We start from the raw sequence: 19366 nt of genomic DNA on the forward strand, positions 1-19366 counted from the left end.
AGGAGCCCATGTGCTCCTATTTTCTGATGCATAAAGTCAAGACTAGATGTAATGCAATCAAGTAACCAGTGTTCATTTTTTCCAACGTGGCATTTAAACAACATGATTCCAGTAAGATGGGGTCTCACAAGCAACACAGTTCAACGAAAATCCTTGTCAGCTCTGTCACAGGTTATTCCTCTGTCTTAAGTAGTGCATTGATGTCAGATTCCTGGAAAGTAAAAAGCACACACAGAGAAAATGGGAAGAAAGGTAATCATTGCAGAGGTTCTGCCAAAAGTGTCTGCTCTGTGTATCCAATTTTATATCCTTCGTCTCTATAGTATGTTATTGAAGTCTGATTCCCCACTGCCTTGCAAATGATGTGCATCTCTGCACTGCAATAGAAAATGCTTCCTTGCTGATTGGATAGCTTTTTATATCCTCTCAGCACTCGTGTTTCTCTGACATCGATATCTATGCAAAGTACAAGGCTTCTGAGGATCTGGCCCTTGTAGTTCATGCTTCATTGCCACAAGGTAAGTCAAAACAGCACTCGCACAAAATGTGGGAATGGGAAGTCATGGGGAGTGTTCACCGTCCTCCTGCCTGGCATCTGAAGGTTACTGAAGGCCAGACAGACTCAGGCAGAACAAGTCGGAGTAGTCCCCAGCCCTGCTTCCCTGCAAGCCTCTTGCCAGAGAAGATGGCTCTGCAACTCAGGAAGCTTGTCCCGTGCCCCAGCTTGTGTTCTCCACTGTGGGGGAATGGTGGCACCAATGGAGGAGTGCCAGGGTTGGCTGCCAGCTGGCTGCTGGAGGCGGCTCTGGATGAGTGCTTCTTCCCATGGGTGGCATGAGCTCTGCCCCGCACGGCTGTGCAAGGGAAGCTTGTAGCAGCTGAGGATCTGGTCCTTCAAGTTAAAAGAGTTGAAATATGCATGAAGCATAAGGTGACATTTTGAGTGTCTCAGATCAGAGCACGGACGTTACTGAATTTAAAATGTAACTGCAATTTCCCGACTAATGCCAAGTCGCTTTTATATTCATGCAGTGATTGTTCTTTATGCTTAAAATAGCCCATTTTACCTTGAGGCACAGGTGATATCTTTATGATGATGGAGCTATGTTATCCAGCACATTACAGCTCAGGCCGTTGGTTGGTGCAAAGACTGTTTATTATCAGCTGTCCTTTTATATTATCTCTCAATTTATTTAATGCTTTTGTAGCCTGTTTGTGGTTTGCTTGAACAAGAATAGAACAGGGAAAAAAAAAAACAGGAAAAAAAATAAGAGGTGCATTGGAGAGTCAATGCTGTTGTCTTTTACTTCCTGTAGCTGAGCTGTATGATTTACCATTGTGTCTCCAAGTTTCTGAGTCCATTCAGATAACATGAACAGTTAAATTGGTTCAGTAGCCTTGTACCTCTGCGGAGAGTCAGCTTGTTTGTTGGCATCCAGGGCTTTCTGTGATGAAGTGTACAGGATATTATAAATAAGGTATTCAGTGAGAATGAGATAACAAAAAGAACTCTGAGACATATTTGCTATTCATTCAAAATAAAAACCTTGCACATAGTAGCAACCACAGAAAAGGGATGTCAGGCTTTTTAGCAGAGAAGAAGCATTCCCAGCTGTTTGCTGTACTAAAGGTGAAGGTGTAGAGGATGGAGCCATAGCTGTGACTGTCACAGAGGCAGGGCAACAACTAGGGACAAGAAAAGAGCTGGGAAAGAGAGATTTGCTCCTGGGTGGGTGCCCCTCTATCTCTCTCCATCAGCAGTAGCTGCAGCGTCACAGACCCTAACCCCTGGCTCCACATCATCTGCAGCAGCAAGCAGCGCTGGTACCACAGGCTCTGGCAGAGGCAAAGGGGTTGGGGGCCAGAGCTGTTCTGCTGCCCCCCAGGAGCCCATTGCTTTAGGCTCCCTCCTGCTTTGTCTATAAGCTGCCTGCAATGCCAGGAATTACCTCTGGTTCTGCTAAGCACAAAAAAAAAAAAACAACCAAAAAAAGGTTGGATGAGAGGCTGGAGTAATTACAAGAGTGAATTGTCATGGCATATGAATTTGTGAAAGTGATGCCAAGGCTTCAGTTGGGAGGAGCAGTTTAAGCGACATACCTGCTGATTTCCTTGGAACTAGCCTGCTTATTTAATAAAAAATGTACTGCTGCCTTCATGAAGTGAAACCCAACTAATCAGCAGTGTGACTTCAAAGAAAGGCAGTTTCAGCATCCAGGTGAGAGAGGTACACGGGAGTCTGAACAGGTAATGTTTTGCCATAACTCCCAGTATTTGTGTGCCTTTGTCGCGTCTCCTGTTTGGCACAGACCCGGCCAGCTGGGTATGGCATAACTGTACTTCCACTTGCAGTTGTTCTCCTTGCCCCATCTTTTTATCCATCTCTTTAGCTACGTGTAATCTGGTGTGTCACTGGGGCAGGTACAATGGTTGCCTGACTCATCTGCACTGTGCCCAGTACAGGAGCCTTCATCAGAAACAAATAGGTCCTGCTGCAATACCAATAGTAATAACCGGTAGCATGAGCAGGCACAGATTTACTAATTGACAATAGAGCGTGTGTGTGTGGGAAAAGGGCAGTGAGGAAAGGGAGTGTAAGTGATGATATTTTGGAGACTGGTACCTCAGGATTTCTAGTTAAATATAGTTTGACATAGAGATTCTGGCAAGGTACTGTGTAGTTTATTTTAATTATTTTCCCCACCATAAATCAGACTTGATGTCTAACGGAATAATCACTAGAACTCCAGCAGACAACACGCCTGCCAGTGATAATCAGTTTCTTCTGACGACTCGATATATAGCTGTTTGTTTGCTGGATATTGCAAAATGCAGTACATACGCTGTTTGTGCAATCCTGTTTTCCCTCTGATTATTTTAATGTGCATCTCCCTCTCTCTCTCTTGTATACAGATGTTCGTATTCACCCCATGGAGCCTATGCCCAAAGCAAACTTGCCCTTGTGTTATTTACCTATCGACTACAGCATCTTCTGACTGCAAATGGAAGCCATGTGACTGCTAATGTAGTAGACCCTGGAGTAGTGAATACTGGGCTCTACAAGTATGTCTTTTGGGTTGTAAAAGTGGCCATATGGATGACAGCCTGGCTATTTTTCAAGGTATGCATTTTTTAAAATATTTTTGTTGCTATGCCTCTACATTGTGAGAGCTGTAGTCAGCATGGAGCTGAGGTTGTTTCAGGATTTATCATAATGTGTGGTGTTTATTGCATTTCTCTGTGCTGATGAGATGTATAAAACTGATAAAGATGGGCCTTCTCCAGAACAAACACTTATTTTAAACAGAGGGACTGAGCTCTCACAGTAAGGGGAGGAAATGCCTTTCACTCTACCTGTGCCCATGCACTGATTATCTCTGCCCTGATCTATCTGTGTGCCCCTGTGCGTGCATGGGGGCAGAACCACATCCGAACGCAGAACTGCAATATGCAAAGTGTTCCTAGGAAATGCCTTGTACCTCCTCTCCATGAGAAGCAGACATGTTCTGGCATGGTCTCCATGTACGCAACACACAGAGAGGAGGTCAAAGGGAATAAGGAAGCTGTACAAAAACGTAGAGGGAAGGAACACTTGTGCTTTGGAAGGTGGGACAGTTTTCATTTAGGTCTTTCATCCTAACACATATTTGTAATGGTACCTGATCTGCATTAGGAAACTTAAAGCTTCTTGATAAAACTGATCCAGAAGAGGGGCAGACCCAGTTAGGGTTAACTTCAGTAATGTTTTGTAGTGGTGTAAGTAGATCAATCTGAAATCAGTTTAGCTGCGAGATGCAAGCTTCTCATGTGGACAAGCCTTAGGAGGACTTGTGCTGAGAAAATGTACTGCTTATAACTCTTTTACTATAAGTAGTTCTGGATTAAGTGAAAGGAACCTGATTCCATTAGAGAAAATTAAATGTCCTAATTAAAATGAAGTATTTTAGATCAAGGGGCATGTCCCACAAAGCAAATTAATTTTCAACTTTGATATGGAAATATCACTAGCTTTAATTTTAGAAGTGAAACTGGAGGCTGGAAGAGTGGCTGTAAAATAAGATGCAAACAAATAAATCCATATTTAAAAAAAATAATAGTATCTTCTGAGTACACCTTGAATATTGCAATAAAATTGTAATAGGAATGCTCATAAAATGTAATGCATTCTTAAAGAGGCAGAATGCAGCTTTGCCAGAATGTATATATTAAACTTGTTTTGCCTCTCGTGATTGTCATTTTAAATATCAGTCTCGAGTGGCAGTGTTTTTGCATTGGACTTAATTCATCTAGCTAACATAATAGTTTCATGTAGATGTTCAGGTTGTGTTCAGTCTTTCCTCTACCGCCACAAAATTTTGACAAAATTTCTGTCTCTGAGGGTGAGAATTGAGTCTCTTATTATTTACAGCACGCAACCCCATTCAGTTTTATTGGCATGCCCAGTGTGACATTTTTGTATTACACTAACCAAGTTTAGTCACTGAATGGGATGTCACTGAACACACACAAAATGCATTGGGATTTATCACAGGAGGGAGTCTCATACTTACAGCTCTAATAATAATGACACCGATATTTCCTAAACAGTTCCTGTTCTTTGGATGAGAAACCTCTCTAAAGGAATTCTGCCTTGCAATGCATGATGGACAGACATACTGACTTGCATGGAAGTGTGATATGTGTGTATTGGCTGAAAAGCAAGTGCATCAATTGCTTATTGAGTCAGAGTAACTTCAGGTTTGGATAACTGAATGCTTCAGTTATCCAGGTTGAGATTTACACATTTTTATATAACACTTGATGTATTTTTCCCATAAACCAAAGGAGAGGGAAACTTACTATCACTCTTCCCATCCTCCCTTAGACTTCTGAGTTGCATCTCTGACTTCTACTCTTTGCTTATTGCTTATTGTGTAGGATATGTTTATGTATTTGGGATCAACTTTACCTTCCTTTCTCACATTTGGGAGCACTTCATCACATAGGTATGCCCTGTTCAGTTCCAGCAGAACTGCATCACAAGGCAATGTTTAGCTCCATGGCAAGTTCATGCTGAAAGCCTGCCTGGCAATTTCAATTGCGCTGTACCAAGTGCCATAGTATCCAGCATTTGGACCTGGGTGGATCTTGTATTGGTCTCACACACTAGGGTAAATTTCCCTGAGAAAAGTAAGAAAGCAAGTACAAGGAAATTCAGTTGTTTGATAACTTCAGCTGATAGTTGGTATTATGGATTTCTTCTCCCCTAGAATTTCATTCTGGAGTGCAGGTATATGATTTTAGGATTATGGCAGTAATGCTGTGAAAATGATGTGACAGTTCTCTAAACATATTGGCTCAACTACCTTTTATTACCCTGAAGTATTCCAAAGCCATTTCTAAATGTGTACAGGAAATTGCTCCACCCACTGCAACCTGGTGCTCGTGAGAGCCAACACAGCCCAGATAGCTCCAGTGAGGAAACGCATCATGGATTTATTGCATCACATTCCTTTAGAAGAGAGTCAACTTATTGCTTGATTTAATTCCAAAATACTGTGGCAGAGCCTCCACTACCTTTAAATGCATTTCTGCCAACACCAGGCCCAGTTGCATTCAAGTCAAATTCCTCTTCGGGATTGCAGCTTGGCCCCCACTCTCACTGTGCTGCTTGGATTTGAGGCAGCTGTGTGACAGACAAAGCTGTCAGCTCAACACCCACCTCAGAGCTGCCTGAAGATCTTTAGATACTTAAACAAATAAACCTACCCCCACCCCCTCGTAAATAGATCATGATATATATGTATAATTTACTTGAAGTATTAACAGCTTGAGTTTCTCAGAACTGTGAAACATTGTCTTCTGGTCTTCATACATAGGTCATAAAATTCTCTGCCAGATCAGTTTGTTGTTTGTTTTTTTTCCTCAACAAGCTGCAGTGAGAGCCACCCCTGTAGAAATAAGATAGTCCAATCTAAAGGAGCCAGCAACAGTCAAAAAAACTGTGAAGTAAGTGTCTGCCTTTTAGAAGTGATGGTTTCATTCTTTCTCAGCTCGATTCTTCCCCAGGAAAGTTATTGTGTGCTGAGATAGTTGTTCTTAAAGTTTCCATTTTCCAAATGTCTTCTTTATATTTTTATTAAACGGGGATTGCACCTGTCATGCACAAGAGAGAAACTATGATTATTCCTCAAAGATTATTTATTTCTACTCCTATGACTTCTCAGTAGGTAAAAGCTGATGAGCTGTCACAGTTCTCTGCAGAATACAATGAAATATGTTATCCCCTAGGAATTTTTAACATAAAATTATCTTCTTTTGGAAGAGATGAAGTCCAAACCAATAAATAATAACTAATTAATCAGATGATAATAAGACATTCGTTGGAGATTAAATTGCAATTTAGCCAACTGTGCAACACACCACTTTTAGTGACAGGTATTGTCCAAACTGGAAGCTGGGAATGTACCATTCCCCTCTCAAGTATTTCTGCTTCTGCTACAGATACTGAATATTCATTCTTAAGCCAGATACAAATAAAATGTCTTAGAGCAAAAAAGAATGTTGACTCTCATTGATGTCCAATGGCAGAGTCTGTTCTGCTTTGAACGACTTCATTATGTCATTGAAGTAGAGAGATTTTCTGCATAGCAGTGTTACAAACTTCCGCAAAACCTTCTTTCTGACAAGCTGGGTGAATGTGTTGTTATCAGATACAGAGTATTCACTCCTCTCAGCTGCTTCAGATCAGTATTTAGGGAGGCATTGTGGAAGGAAGACTGAGCATCAGATCTTGTCTCAGCTGCCATTTCCAAAGGTGTAGTGCCATGTAAGTGATTATTGACTGACAAACTGAAAATGGATAGAATTAGTAACCCTGCTGGCCTATAGAAGGGAGGGGAAAAGGCTTCAGGAACACAGGCTAGAAATCAGTCAATATAAACTAGTTCATTTCTATCGTCTGTCAAAATAAGCTTAACTTTAGTCTAATTTTCCTATACCATTTTTAAAGAAATTCTGTCAGTCTGTAAATGCTGATAGAAAACAAGATCTAAAGAACCTGGACTCATCATTCATGCCAGAGGACATAGTCATGCAGGTCTTATTGCAGCATTTCTTATTCAAACTATCCCTTTGGCACTGTGAATGTAGAAAATTCATTTCATCCTCCCCTCCAAAGTGTCAGAAGACAAACACATCACCACACAATAACACCAGCTGTAGGGAATGAGAGTAATTAAATTCTACAGCTGAAAGCAGCAATTCATCAGCATCAACATCTTCTGTCCATGTGAGTGTGTGGTCCTCACGTAAAGCTAGTCTGGAATTTTCTCACAAAATGAAAACTTGCAGAAACATGTCATTTGCAGTTAATTTTTACCAAAGGCTTTTCAGATCAAAAGCAGGATTCTGGTAAAAATCAGAGAGAACTAAATGGCTTACTTTATTCCAGCAATTCTGGTCTTTAAACAGATTCCATTTTTGTATACATTGGTACAGGGATTTAAGTTCAAAGCCATAGGACTTCTTTTCTTCCATCTATTAAATATTTGGTTATTCATGCAGATATAGAATGATTCTAGGGGAAAAGATGGAGGGACCCACCTGAGAAGGCTAATGAGCAATTCACCTTTGAGCTCCCAAATTCTGGTGATCTGGGTATTTTTCTTGCATGTGAATCCCTGGATTGAGTAGGCATCCAGGTCCTGCCTGTTATGGGGCATGTGGATGCAGCTTGGCTGCTTTATTTATTCTAACTGCTGAATAAGAAGGTTTTGGAGAACAGTATTTTGTGTCTGTCCTAATTAGGATCAGAAGCCTGTAAAGTAGGCTGAGTCCCAGTGCACACCTAAGTATCATTGGACCTTGGTCTCCACAGAACATGTTGTTCCCCTGTGTTCCAAGATATCTCTATTTCTGTGCCTGTTTTCTCAGGTCTAAGAACATTTTGATGGCAGGAAAGTGAAGGATCTGTGTTGCATGCCTTTGGTGTAGGGCATGCAAAGTGGTAAGGATACTGTATGAGACAGCACAAAACGGTTGGGATTGTGTTGGAGTGCATCAAAGTGAGTCAAAGCTGTTGAAGTTTTTGTTTTTAACTCTCAGTTGGAGCAGTTGCTGGTGGGATCTATTCCCCAAACCACACCCAGGCTTTCTCTTGGAGAGTGCTAGTTGGAACAGGCCAAAACACAGCCATGGAGCAAGTGAAAAACGAAACAGTGTGCACAGTCAGAGATCCATCTCGTAACCTGTTCTGCAGTTTTAGTTGTTTGGTTGAAAACAGAAAAGCATTCTCTGTTTTTTTCCTGACAGCGTGAAGTGGGAAAACTTTCCACCTTTCAAAAGGGTTCACAAGACAGGAAAACTGTCTCCATGTCTGCTGGACACGCTGCCTGCAGGATTGACTCTTTTTAGCCTGGAAAATGGTCTAAAGAAACACAGGTTAAACCTACAGTATGCACTATGTAAAAAGCTATGCCTGCCCTATGTGAAATTGTTTTGGAACAAAACATTTGGACTGGTTAGCAACTGAAATGTTGTGATATCACTTTGCTGGCAGGTCAGAAGCATACTGAAAACAAGCATTTGTACTGAGTTTACAGTACAAGAAAGGGTTTATCTGTAACTCCTGTGTGGTAGAAGATTGTTGATTTAACTTGACAGTTCAGGCAGATTCTTTCATTCTATCTGAAAGGTATCCAAAAGAGTGAAAAAATAGTCTCTGTAATACTGTAATGGGGAGAGAGTAAGTAAACAGTTAAGAAATTGTGAAAATATATGAGCCTAACCAGTGTTAGCACATCAGAACATATCATCCTGTAATCTGTAACCCACAGAGGTAATTAGGAAAGACATTTTCCATCAATCAATTTATTCTTTGCTAACATGTCTCAGCAGTACTTTCCCATGTTTCCCATGTTTGGTTAATGCCTTTGTATGGTTATCTATTCCCCGACTTTTTGAAAATTGAACAAGCACAGAAGAGGAAGGTAATTTGCTGTAGACTAAGCACATGCCAGGGTCTTGTCCTGTCAGTTTAAAATAAGGTAATGTTAAGGTCTTAAGAAGGAGGTTGAAAGGTTAGGGAATTAGAGAAAAACCTTAAATTTTTAACTAGACCATTAGCTAAACCACTAGACCAACTAGACCACTTTCAATCTGTAATCTCTATAGTGAGGGATTGTAGCATCACACTATTGTACTTCTCTCTTAGTGCCTGGGAAGTTCTACCTCCATCATCACGTAATTAAAACACCATTGTCTTTCAGTCAAGTAACACAGCACTGTTGGAAACTTGAACCCACTGGCAGCAGAATACAGGGCACCACTAATCTTTCTCATCAGCGTATCCCTTAGAAACCTCTTTGAGAGAGAGGGAAGCCTCTTCAGGTTTTGATAAACCTCTCATGGAGAGAGATAGGACAAGGGGCAATGGGAGCAAGCTGGAGCATAGGAGGTTCAACCTGAACATGAGAAAAAACTTCTTTACTGTGAGGGTTACAGAGCACTGGAACAGGATGCCCAGAGAGGTTGTGGAGTCTCCTTCCCTGGAGACATTCAAAACCCACCTGGACACGTTCCTGTGTGACCTAGTCTAGGTGATCCTGCTCTGGCAGGGGGGTTGGACTGGATGATCTTTCGAGGTCCCTTCCAACTCCTAATATTCTGTAATTCTGTGTGAGAGAGAGGGAATCACCCCAGCCCCCACCAAAGTGAACCGTTCAGCAAGAGTAGGAACAGGAGTTACAGGCAGTTTCTCTTTTCCATGTAAAAGAGCCATAACACCGATTTAAGGAGAAAGACCATCAGCTTCACATGGAAAATCCTGCTACTGAGCTTGCAGGTGAGCTCCAGTTTGGAATTAGATCACTAAAATAAGGAGATGCAGACGAGGAGGTTGTGTGAGTACATATTCATATACACACACATATATATACACACACACACACACATATATAAATATGTGGACAGTTTGCCACCAGGTATGGTGTGCATTATAGATCAATTAATATTTCTCTGGGAATGACCTAATTTCCCTGTTGTTTTGTTACTTGTAATTCATCTGTAAGATAACAATGCTGATAAAATTACATTGCAGGGCCCCATCACCTTAAGCCCTTGCTTACTGAAAAAAACCCAATAATTTTAGGAATGTTTTGGAGATTTAAAAGCACTCTTTTACCCCCCTCTGACTGTGACAGTCCTTAATTTACCACTAATGCAAGAAAACTGAAAAAACTTTTTATGTGAAGTAAGGAAACTCTTCCATGAACAACATAGACACAATTTTTAATGGTTATCCTGAGCTTTCAAAGTTTGACAGAAAATGCCAAGTTCTACCAAGAAGCCTAAAACATCCCCTTTTCCAGTGGTCTAAGGCAGCTAAGCCTGGAAGCCACCTCTGACAGGGCTCCTAGATCATAAATGTCTGCAGAATGTATGCCCACATCAAAACTGTTAATCCAGTGATCTCCTCATGGTCACTCCTAGTACTGGATCTGTCTTATCCCAGGAGAAACATCTACAGCTGACCAGATGTATCAAGTCTTTCAAGTGCCAGTTTATCCCTGTGAACGGCAAAGAGTTCCTCTGGTAACTAGCTCAGCTGTAGATATCTGTGCTGTATAAAGGTATAGAGTTAGTTAAGATTAATCCTATCCCAAAGTACAGAACATTAAATGTGTGTTATTTTATAAAACTAGAGATACTAGTAAAGAACTGAAGATAGTATGTTTCTGGATGTGTGCAAGAGAAAGTAGGAACTGGCAAGGTGTGTTCACATATCTGAGGCATAGGTAATCTGCAATCAACCTGTTTTTTTCCTATGGCAACTCTTAGGTGTTTGGAGTATCGAAACATTTCCCATAGAAGTGGGAAATATGTTCGTGGGCAGCCATGGATGAGGAAATCCCAGTTACTTATTAAATGTATTTCTCGTATATGTTTACAATCCATTGTATGCCTCCACTGTTTATCACATAGATATTGCCATATATTTAAATGAGTAGTTATGTGTACTCCCTGTATGTGTTTACAATAGTGTGAAGTATGTAATAAGAGACATGAGAGAGAGAACCATGGAAAGCAAGCACCATTCACCTTTTGAGAAAGAACTGGAAACAGCAAATACAGGTTTTTCTTAAAATAACAGGATCATCCCATGGGCAAGTAATGTATTTTTGTAAAGTTTCAAAAATTTCAGAACTCTGTCTTTAGTAATGGTTGTAACAATTACAATTGTCAGTCCCAAACGTTCGTGTTTGTATTTTAGAAAGGGTACTGAGATGCAGCAGGATGTAGTTCACATGATTTGTTTTGTTCTCATTATGTTCTCAGCTAAGTACATGGGATTTTGTGGATTTTAATAGGTGAAAATGAGATGAGAACTTGGTACAGTGGCTTTATCCCTCATTTTTCTAGAAGGAACTTGATCCTACATGTGGCACAAACACAAGTCATTAATACAATCTTTCCAGAGTTAGTGGTTTATGTATGTTATTACATATGTAAACATTCTCTTTTAATTGGGTCTGTGAGTCTTTTCAGGGCAGATGGGTAAATTTGTTTGTTGCCATCTCAGTGCAGGAAAGTGGAAGTAACCACAGCAGTTACGTTACCACGGACCAGGCGCTCTGTGGGGAATAGAGAGCATATGCAGAAGAGGATTCGAATGAAACCTGAGCAATGTGCAATAAAACAAGAATGAACTTGGACAGTTTATCAGGGATGGGATTTGTCGGGGTATTTCTTTGGCCTCATCTCACTGACCTACTTTTCTGTCACTGGAATAGGAAGGAGATGCTGCTGCTAGTCCTAAGCTCAGGCACGGTCTGAAATAATGAGTTGCTCCCAATGGCTCCTAATTGCTCATCAAAGTCTTGGAGCTAGCCACCACCAACTTAAAAGCTTAACTTACCATCTTATTAATAGTTTATACAACTTAGTATACGTGTTACTTTCTGAATTAGGAGCAGGGGCCAGAGTTGGTGCTCTGTGGCTGCGAGCCCTGCATTCCCACGGCTTTGCTGCGAGCGGCGTTGTGCCACGGCTCCCCCACTGCCTGGCACCCCTGTGGCAGACAGCAGCTGGCCGCAGCTGAGTGTGTCTCAGGAAGAGGGGTATTGACTGACTTATTCAATATATTTGTCTGCCAAGCTCTTGAGATGCAAAATGCAGTCTTCCACAGCGTCTGACACTTGTCGCATGCTATCCTAAGATGATTGAAAACGTAGAAATAGAAAAGCTGTCCCACTGTTTCTGGAGCTCAGAGTGTTGAAAATAAAATTACGTTATATGAGTGTATTTTGACAGGTGGCTTTGTTCTAAAAATTGTGTAGAAAAGGCAATATGCAGTGGCATGCTTGTTTTTTTCTGTCAGGGTTGTACATTGTCCAGATACAAAGGCTCTTTTTTTTTGACTGCCCAAGCTGTGAATGTAGCTTCGTCATTTCTCAGAGAGGAGTTCAGTTATCACCACTTTCATATATCCTGACCAGTAATGACAACTTGGGTCCTCATTTTCCTTTGCATATAAATTGATTACTTCCATAATCATGAAAGTTTTTTGTACTTAATCAGTGTAGCTGATCAGAACCTCCAAACAAGTAAGTAAAACCCAAACCTAAAAGCAGCCAGGTCAGAATCTTACTGTGTATTCTTGTAGCAAGGATTATCTGATCTGACTTCACATCCTCTATGTGGAGTACTGTCCTTATGTAAAGCATTTTATATGTCTGATCTTGCTCCTTAGAGGTTCTCCTTGGTCTGGGTCTGGCCTTTTATTTTTCTTGCCTGGTTTAAATCTCTCCTATTTTATATACCTATTATCTGGGGAAGTGGATTAAGGCTGGCACAGACACACCAAACCCTAATCGCTTTAGAAGGCCTGCAGGTCTCCAGAGGGAAGTACTTCAAATGTTTATAATACTAGATTCAGCTGATGTTGCTTGAAATCCATTCAAGAAGCAGATCTGTAAGGCAGGAAGTAGGGACTTTTATGCAGTATCTTTTTTTTTTCCCCTGTTATTACTATTTTATATACACTCGGTGCTCAATTTCAGTTTTGGTGGTATGGTGGTTTTTCCCCCCCCTGGTACTGGGGCAAGCCTGTATCACATGTTTTCACTGCAAAGATGTATTCATCACCCAATACCTTGGCTGTACAACTTCTCCTATGAGACTTTCCACCCACGCATCACAGCACTGGGTCAGAGTCAGATTGCTGGTGAGTCATCTATTGCAAACTTTTTGAAAAAGTGATAAAATATAAAATGTGTTTGTGCTCAGGTACCTGGTTTTGTCATCTCCAGGTCACTACACAATGGTTTACTCAGAGGAGCTAAGGGGATTATAAAGCACCTCCAGTGCTCAAAAGCACTGTACACATGCAGTGTACTATCTGTCCCATGCTCTCCCAGTTGGAAAGAAAGGATTTTCAGCATTAGAGTCATTAAGCTTCATAGATGTAAGCAGGTACCATCCCTCTCAAGGATGATACCAATGCTGTCTCTGTTACCATAAAGACAACACACCTTTTGTGTGTTGATTTCAGTTTGACTCTGTAGAAGCTCTAGGCAACAACTTCTTTTTTTTCTTCTCTTTATTGTCAAATTGTATCATGATATCTAGCAGTAACCTTTAATCAAAATAAACAGGAGTGAGGTTGTTTTTAAGGAAACAGTTTTATTGAGACAAGAATGAATTGAAGCAAGCTGACTGGAGATGTATTTACTTTGAGAAAGAAAGAAAAAAATAAGAAAGAAGTAAGAAATTTGTTTCTAATCATTGGAATCTGACTCTGGAAAAGGCTTCCACGGAGTGGTAGCTATTAGAAAACTGTTGTTTTTAAGATGGAGTTAAAATAGATTTTTTTAAAATGGAGTTTAAGTAAATGTAGTGGAGAAGATCGGCTGATAGCATATCTACAAAAATAGAACACCAGAGATGTCCCAAGAGGTCTCTGCTGTCCCCTGTCCCTTCTGAATTCCTTTTGTATTTAGAATTCTTTTTTTTTTGCCCTCCAGTTTATCCGTTTTGCTCCCATGCTGAAAAGAAAAAAGGAATACTATGTAAGGGTCCTACAGCGAAGATTTCCCAACAAACATTCACTTTGCTTTTGAATGTTTTAAGTACCCAACAAATCCTTCTTTAGGAAAACCTTTGGTGAAGATGTGCCACGTCTTGCACTCACCTCCATCCTTGCAATTCTAGGCCGTAGTTCTTCCAGTTGTTTGCTGATGAGTTGTGTGGAACTGTGCTTCCAGAAGTGCTGGTTCTTGTTTATAGGAGAAACGTGAAGATGGGCCTATGGGTCAGACTGTAGAGCCTTCAATGAAAGTGAAATCTATTTTTTGTCCTGGTCAAGAAATAAAAAATAGATTAGCCTAGTTATATTGAAAACTGAGCTATAGGGATAGTTGGCATAGCTATCTGGTTAATCTCTAATCTGAGTTACAGCAGTGTTCTTCTAGGACTTGGTCAGTGCTCAAGAGACCCTTTCCAGAAGTGAGGCCAAGCAGCCCCGGAGCAGCAGCGTGTACGAGAGACCATGACTACTTCTGTGTTTCCACAGGCAGCTCAAGGCCATCGTCTTGGGCCTTCCTGACTGTCTAGTTTGCATCTAAAGTACCTTCAAGATGACTAACTTTGGAAAGGCCTGTGCCCCTGCTGGAAGTCAGCCAAGGAGATCCAGTTGACAGTGTCCAATGTAAACTAGCAGGGGTTTGCATGATGAGGATTTCCATTCCTAAAATATCCAGAACAGAGAGTTTGGTTCAGAATTTTGTCTGAGGGGAAGAAAGGTATTCTTGCATTGTTCCTGTTTTGTGATGGCAGGTCTGCCTCACACAGTCTGGTGTTTTCATTGCTACTTGCCATGTTTTTCTTATTGAGATATTAACTGCACATTTTAAAATTTGAAAAAGAAAAGCCTTTTTTTTTTAGTTTTTGTGGACTTTTTTATCTAAATAATGATGGGATATTTTAGAGAGGGCAAAGCTGGGTTCTTGGTCTTTTCTTGGGTGGGCCTTTCAAATCAGAGCAATAGACCTGCTGCAAACTACTCATCATGGATCCGTTAAAATAGCTAAAATATGTTGATGCTTCAAATTACTGAGTTAAAACTTTGCCCTCTGATATGAATGGATGTCTAGATTTAAAAATAAATCTTTTGGATTATACTGGAAATTTGAACTGTCAAGAAATAAATAGTGTGGTGAACTGAAACATAGGTCTCCTAAACTGCCCTCAATTTAGCTGTATTTCAGTAATCTTTCACCATTGCTGTCAGCATCCTGTAGGGTTTCTTTTATCACAGAATCACATAAATTTATATTTATGATGGAAGTATCTGTCTATGAATCATGTCATTTAGATGCATATGTTTTTGCCACTTCAAGGAATTAGTGCACAAGGCATAGTTTCTCTGGCAAAGAGCACTGCATTGCTGGGTCATTTGTACCAATAGGTATTTCTCCATGTAAGCAGTTTTCTTGCATAAAAAATTCCTTATTTTCATGTGTGGTAGGTGAAAGGTATTTTTGTTAAGTAAGTGCATATAGCTTCATTTGGTTTTTTTTTTCCATATTTTCACACTCAACATGTGTTTCTGTAAAACTTTTGTTGACAGTAGGTATTTGTTAACAGACTTTTGTAAGTATTTTCTTATTACAGTGCCTTTATCACAGTAAAATAGATGTATCTAAAATGCAGGAGCCTGGGGTACTTTTCATGTTTTGGAGTCCCTTTGCTAAAATCTGTGGAGACTAGATAATTTTCATATTAAAATATCACTGAACTTCAAGTATAGAACTTTTTCATATACAAAATTATATTAATAAAAATTATAATTTCCTTTTTAGTTGTATGAAAAACAAAAATGTAGCCTGGTGTAGTTTTGCAAGTTAAATGTATATTATTAAGAAGTTTTCAAGACCATTCTTTCATTCTTAATTTCAGTCATCTCCAATACCTATTAATTTTTAGGAAAGACAGATCACTTTAAGAAAACACAAAGCACTGAATATTTCAGAAGACTGCAGGATCCTTTTCATATGATCTGCTGTTTGTTATTTTTATTGTCACTGTAGATTGTGGATGAGAACACCACAACTATCCTCTGGTTAGTATACTTTTGAATTGGAAGAAAGGGCAGAGCTACAGTGGCAAGTAGGCAGCTAAACTGCATTGCAAGCATTTAAAACACCTCTTACGTGAGGCTTCTTAATGATAAAATACATAGGGCTGGCTTTTCTGACAACCCATGGAACATGATAGATGATGGTATCCTTTTCTCTGAATTAAACTGTATTTTAATTTTATCCCAAAGCAGTATACTCAGGTGCACAAGCTTTGGGTAGCAGCCTCCTTTCCTGCTCCTCACCCCATAAGTACATTTTAACTGTTTATTTTAAAATTATGTCAATATAGTCTGGGCTATATTCTCAACTCCATTTTGTTGAGGCTCCTTCACCCTTTGTATTTTCCAAATAGTTATATTTGTACTTATTTACTGTAGAAGCAGTTAGCTCAGGCCAGAGGACTGTCTAGATTTTATTTCCTTTTCTACACAAAAGCAAATTCTGCGAGTATGAGCAGCTCTCTACTACTTGAAAATGAGGTGTATGCTGAGAAAATCTTCAGTCTCATCTTCTAATTTCTCATACTTGCCTAAATAAAAGGAAAAAAACCCTGCGCTTTTTTGAAATGAGTTTTTGTTTTCAGAGGAGTTAAAGTGCATACTTGGCTCAGGCATTTATTTTTACTTAGGGAAACATTTTCTGTAATAACATGTATATCAGTGCTATTTTCTTTGCAGATTTCTCTTTGTGGTTGCTTTTTTCTGCTGTGGTCATCTGCAGGTATTTTTAAATTCTTCAGATTATTAATTTAGACTAGCAGAGGAATCTGCCTGATTTTTCAAGAACCTAACCACTTTTCTCCATTTTATTATAATAGTCATTAAAAAATACTGATGTTTCTTCTGCAGAATTGTAGTAAGACCCCCAAATCGGGGTATTTCGAGTCGCAGATGGGTATTTATTCTTTTGAAAATCACTCCTTCCTATCAGATGTTGCTAGTAATTGTTTTCAGATGTTCGAGTAGCTGTGCTCTGACAGTAGGTATGAAGTTGTCTATTCGTTTTCTCAGTGAAGACCAGATGTTTGTTCTGGGATAAGCAGACTGGTTTGCAGTTAAAACTTAAAGTCAAGGTACATAATTTCAGGCTGTAAACCAGCCGTGTCTCAAGGCGCATATGACTCAAAAAGAAAAACCTGAGAGTGAGAGGTAATCGGCCTCTTCACTGCCCTCTACATCTGGGTATTTGTTTATGCAAGTGAAGTACAAGTGGGTTATTCTCTCTGTGTTAACAGAGGAAAATTCAGATTTGTACCTTGAACTAGTTCATGTTTTTCCCTTGCTCTACACAGAGGTGGCAATAAAAACAAGGCAAAGGTTTATATTTAGAGAATTAGGTTAATGGGAACTCATTGGTTCACTTTAGGAGCCAGTGCTAAATCTGTCTCCCTGGGAGACTTCAGTGAGCACTGAGGCACACCACCTCCAGCTCTGGGCACCTCCTGTGCTTCCGGTTACTCTGAGCAGTAAACCATTGCATCCCGAAAAAGAAACTGGGACAACTTTGAAAATTTGCAGTCCTGCAGGGTTATATTGGGCCTGTGAGAGGTGAGGTCTTGATCATTTTGTGACTGACAGTGTCTTATGCAAGCAAGGGGTTTGCAGATTCCTGTGGCTGCAGCTCTCTGGTAAAAGTTGTGCCACTGCTGGCTGTTAGACTTATCCATCAGAAGTCTAGCTTTTGCAATTTATTCTACTGTCTTTAATATATTCACACCAACCTTTAATACATTCACAGTATTACAGGCAGGAAAAATTACACTGGAACAAAGGCACAAAGGCAAATATTGCTGAAGAACTTTTAAATAATGTGCAGATCTCTTGTGTGGATTGATTCATTCGCTTCATGTTGTCAATAATTGTTTGTGAATTGCAGCCATTATTTTCCTCTGAACAGCGCATTACTCCTGAGATATAGTCATTACCTATTGATTAGCTCTGTAGTCATCGTCATGCATCAGTGGTTCTGATAAAAAAATAAGTAGCACTTATTTTACACAGAAGTGTAAGATCTGTACGTTATTCATTAATAATTGAAAGGAGTCTTTAGAATGTTTTTTTTATTGCAGGAACCACATTGTCATTTTCAATAGCCATAAGTCTCAGGATAAATGGAAAAAGTCTTACTGTTTAGAGCTTTTTTTGATTGGGGATTTGTAAATGTTCTGCTGTCTCAGGACAGAGCTGCAATAAGAAAGGCGTATTTGTCACTTGTGCTAATGTAATTTCCTGTTTTTCCTACTGTATGACTCTCCTTTTAATCCCAATTGTCAGTAATGTGCTATTTTTGATTAAATGATGAGACCTGAGATTCAGCAAGGAGAAAATAATTAAAACTATTTGTTTCACAGACTGTCAGCAGCTATTAGGGATTAGACAAATATAAATTAAAGGTTTTTTTTGCCCCGAGCCATGTTACAGACTTTGCAAAGTTCACAAACAATTGTAATCCTCTTTTATTGAGCACAGACTTGAAAGTAAAGGTCAGTTATGTTTTGGTCACTGAGGAGTTTATATAATTGGCAGAAACCAAACGTTTAGATTATTTTTATATAAAAAAACATGCTGCTTGGGAAACTCTTGTTTCTCGATTGTGGCTCCCTTACAGAGCTTAGGGACTAAGAACTAGCCACATCAGCTCAGCAGATGTTTGCAGAGCAAAGCGGGCTTTGCAGTGGCCCCTGTCTGGCAGGGCCTGAGCAGTGGTGGTTTCCACACCCCGAGACCAGCGCCACTTGTGTGCTCCTTCTCCGCAGCCCCACTCATCCAGCAGTGCAAGATGCTCTCACACCACCATTTTGATGCCCTTGTGATTTCGCTGCAAGAGGAGCCTTGTTTTCTTCCTGCCAGCTTGGCAATGCTTGTGGACCCACCATTTCTTCTGCCTTCTCAGATTTGGCTGGGTCAATGTATTGATGAGACTGCACCCAATATTTCTCTCTTCTTTTTCTGCTGTCAAGAGGGTTGGGCTTGCTTCTTTGTTTGCACCAAAGATGATAAGAGCCATCTGCCCCAAGAGTTCATGCTTTAGAGGCCGCTCTCTACTATTTTCTGGTTTCTAAAGGGGCTCAGTGAGACAGATGGGTGATTGGCGCAAAATGAGTGTCAGTGCTGCACTGGGAGCCCTTAGGGAGACCCTCCTCCACATGGCTTGGGGGCTGCAAAGAGGGATCTGACAAGGGACAAGTGCCCAGCATGCTTAAGAAGGAGCCACACTCAGTAGGGTTGCAGTGAGGGTCTGGCTGGAGG

General features: G+C 40.2%; 1 protein-coding gene across 1 annotated transcript in view; it reads left to right on the plus strand.

The window, feature by feature from the left end:
* Nucleotides 1-3121, plus strand: part of DHRSX (dehydrogenase/reductase (SDR family) X-linked) — a gene marked incomplete at both ends in the record, with an annotated part of 85143 nt that extends 82022 nt beyond the window's left edge. Inside the window, 1 exon segment of the mRNA XM_010191860.1 lies at nucleotides 2914-3121. Coding sequence (XP_010190162.1) covers nucleotides 2914-3121 — 208 coding nt within the window.
* Between the last annotated feature and the right edge of the window lie 16245 nt (nucleotides 3122-19366).

This window comes from Mesitornis unicolor, unplaced genomic scaffold (genome assembly GCF_000695765.1).
Source record: "Mesitornis unicolor isolate BGI_N332 unplaced genomic scaffold, ASM69576v1 scaffold13289, whole genome shotgun sequence".
In the NCBI taxonomy this organism is placed as follows: domain Eukaryota; kingdom Metazoa; phylum Chordata; class Aves; order Mesitornithiformes; family Mesitornithidae; genus Mesitornis; species Mesitornis unicolor.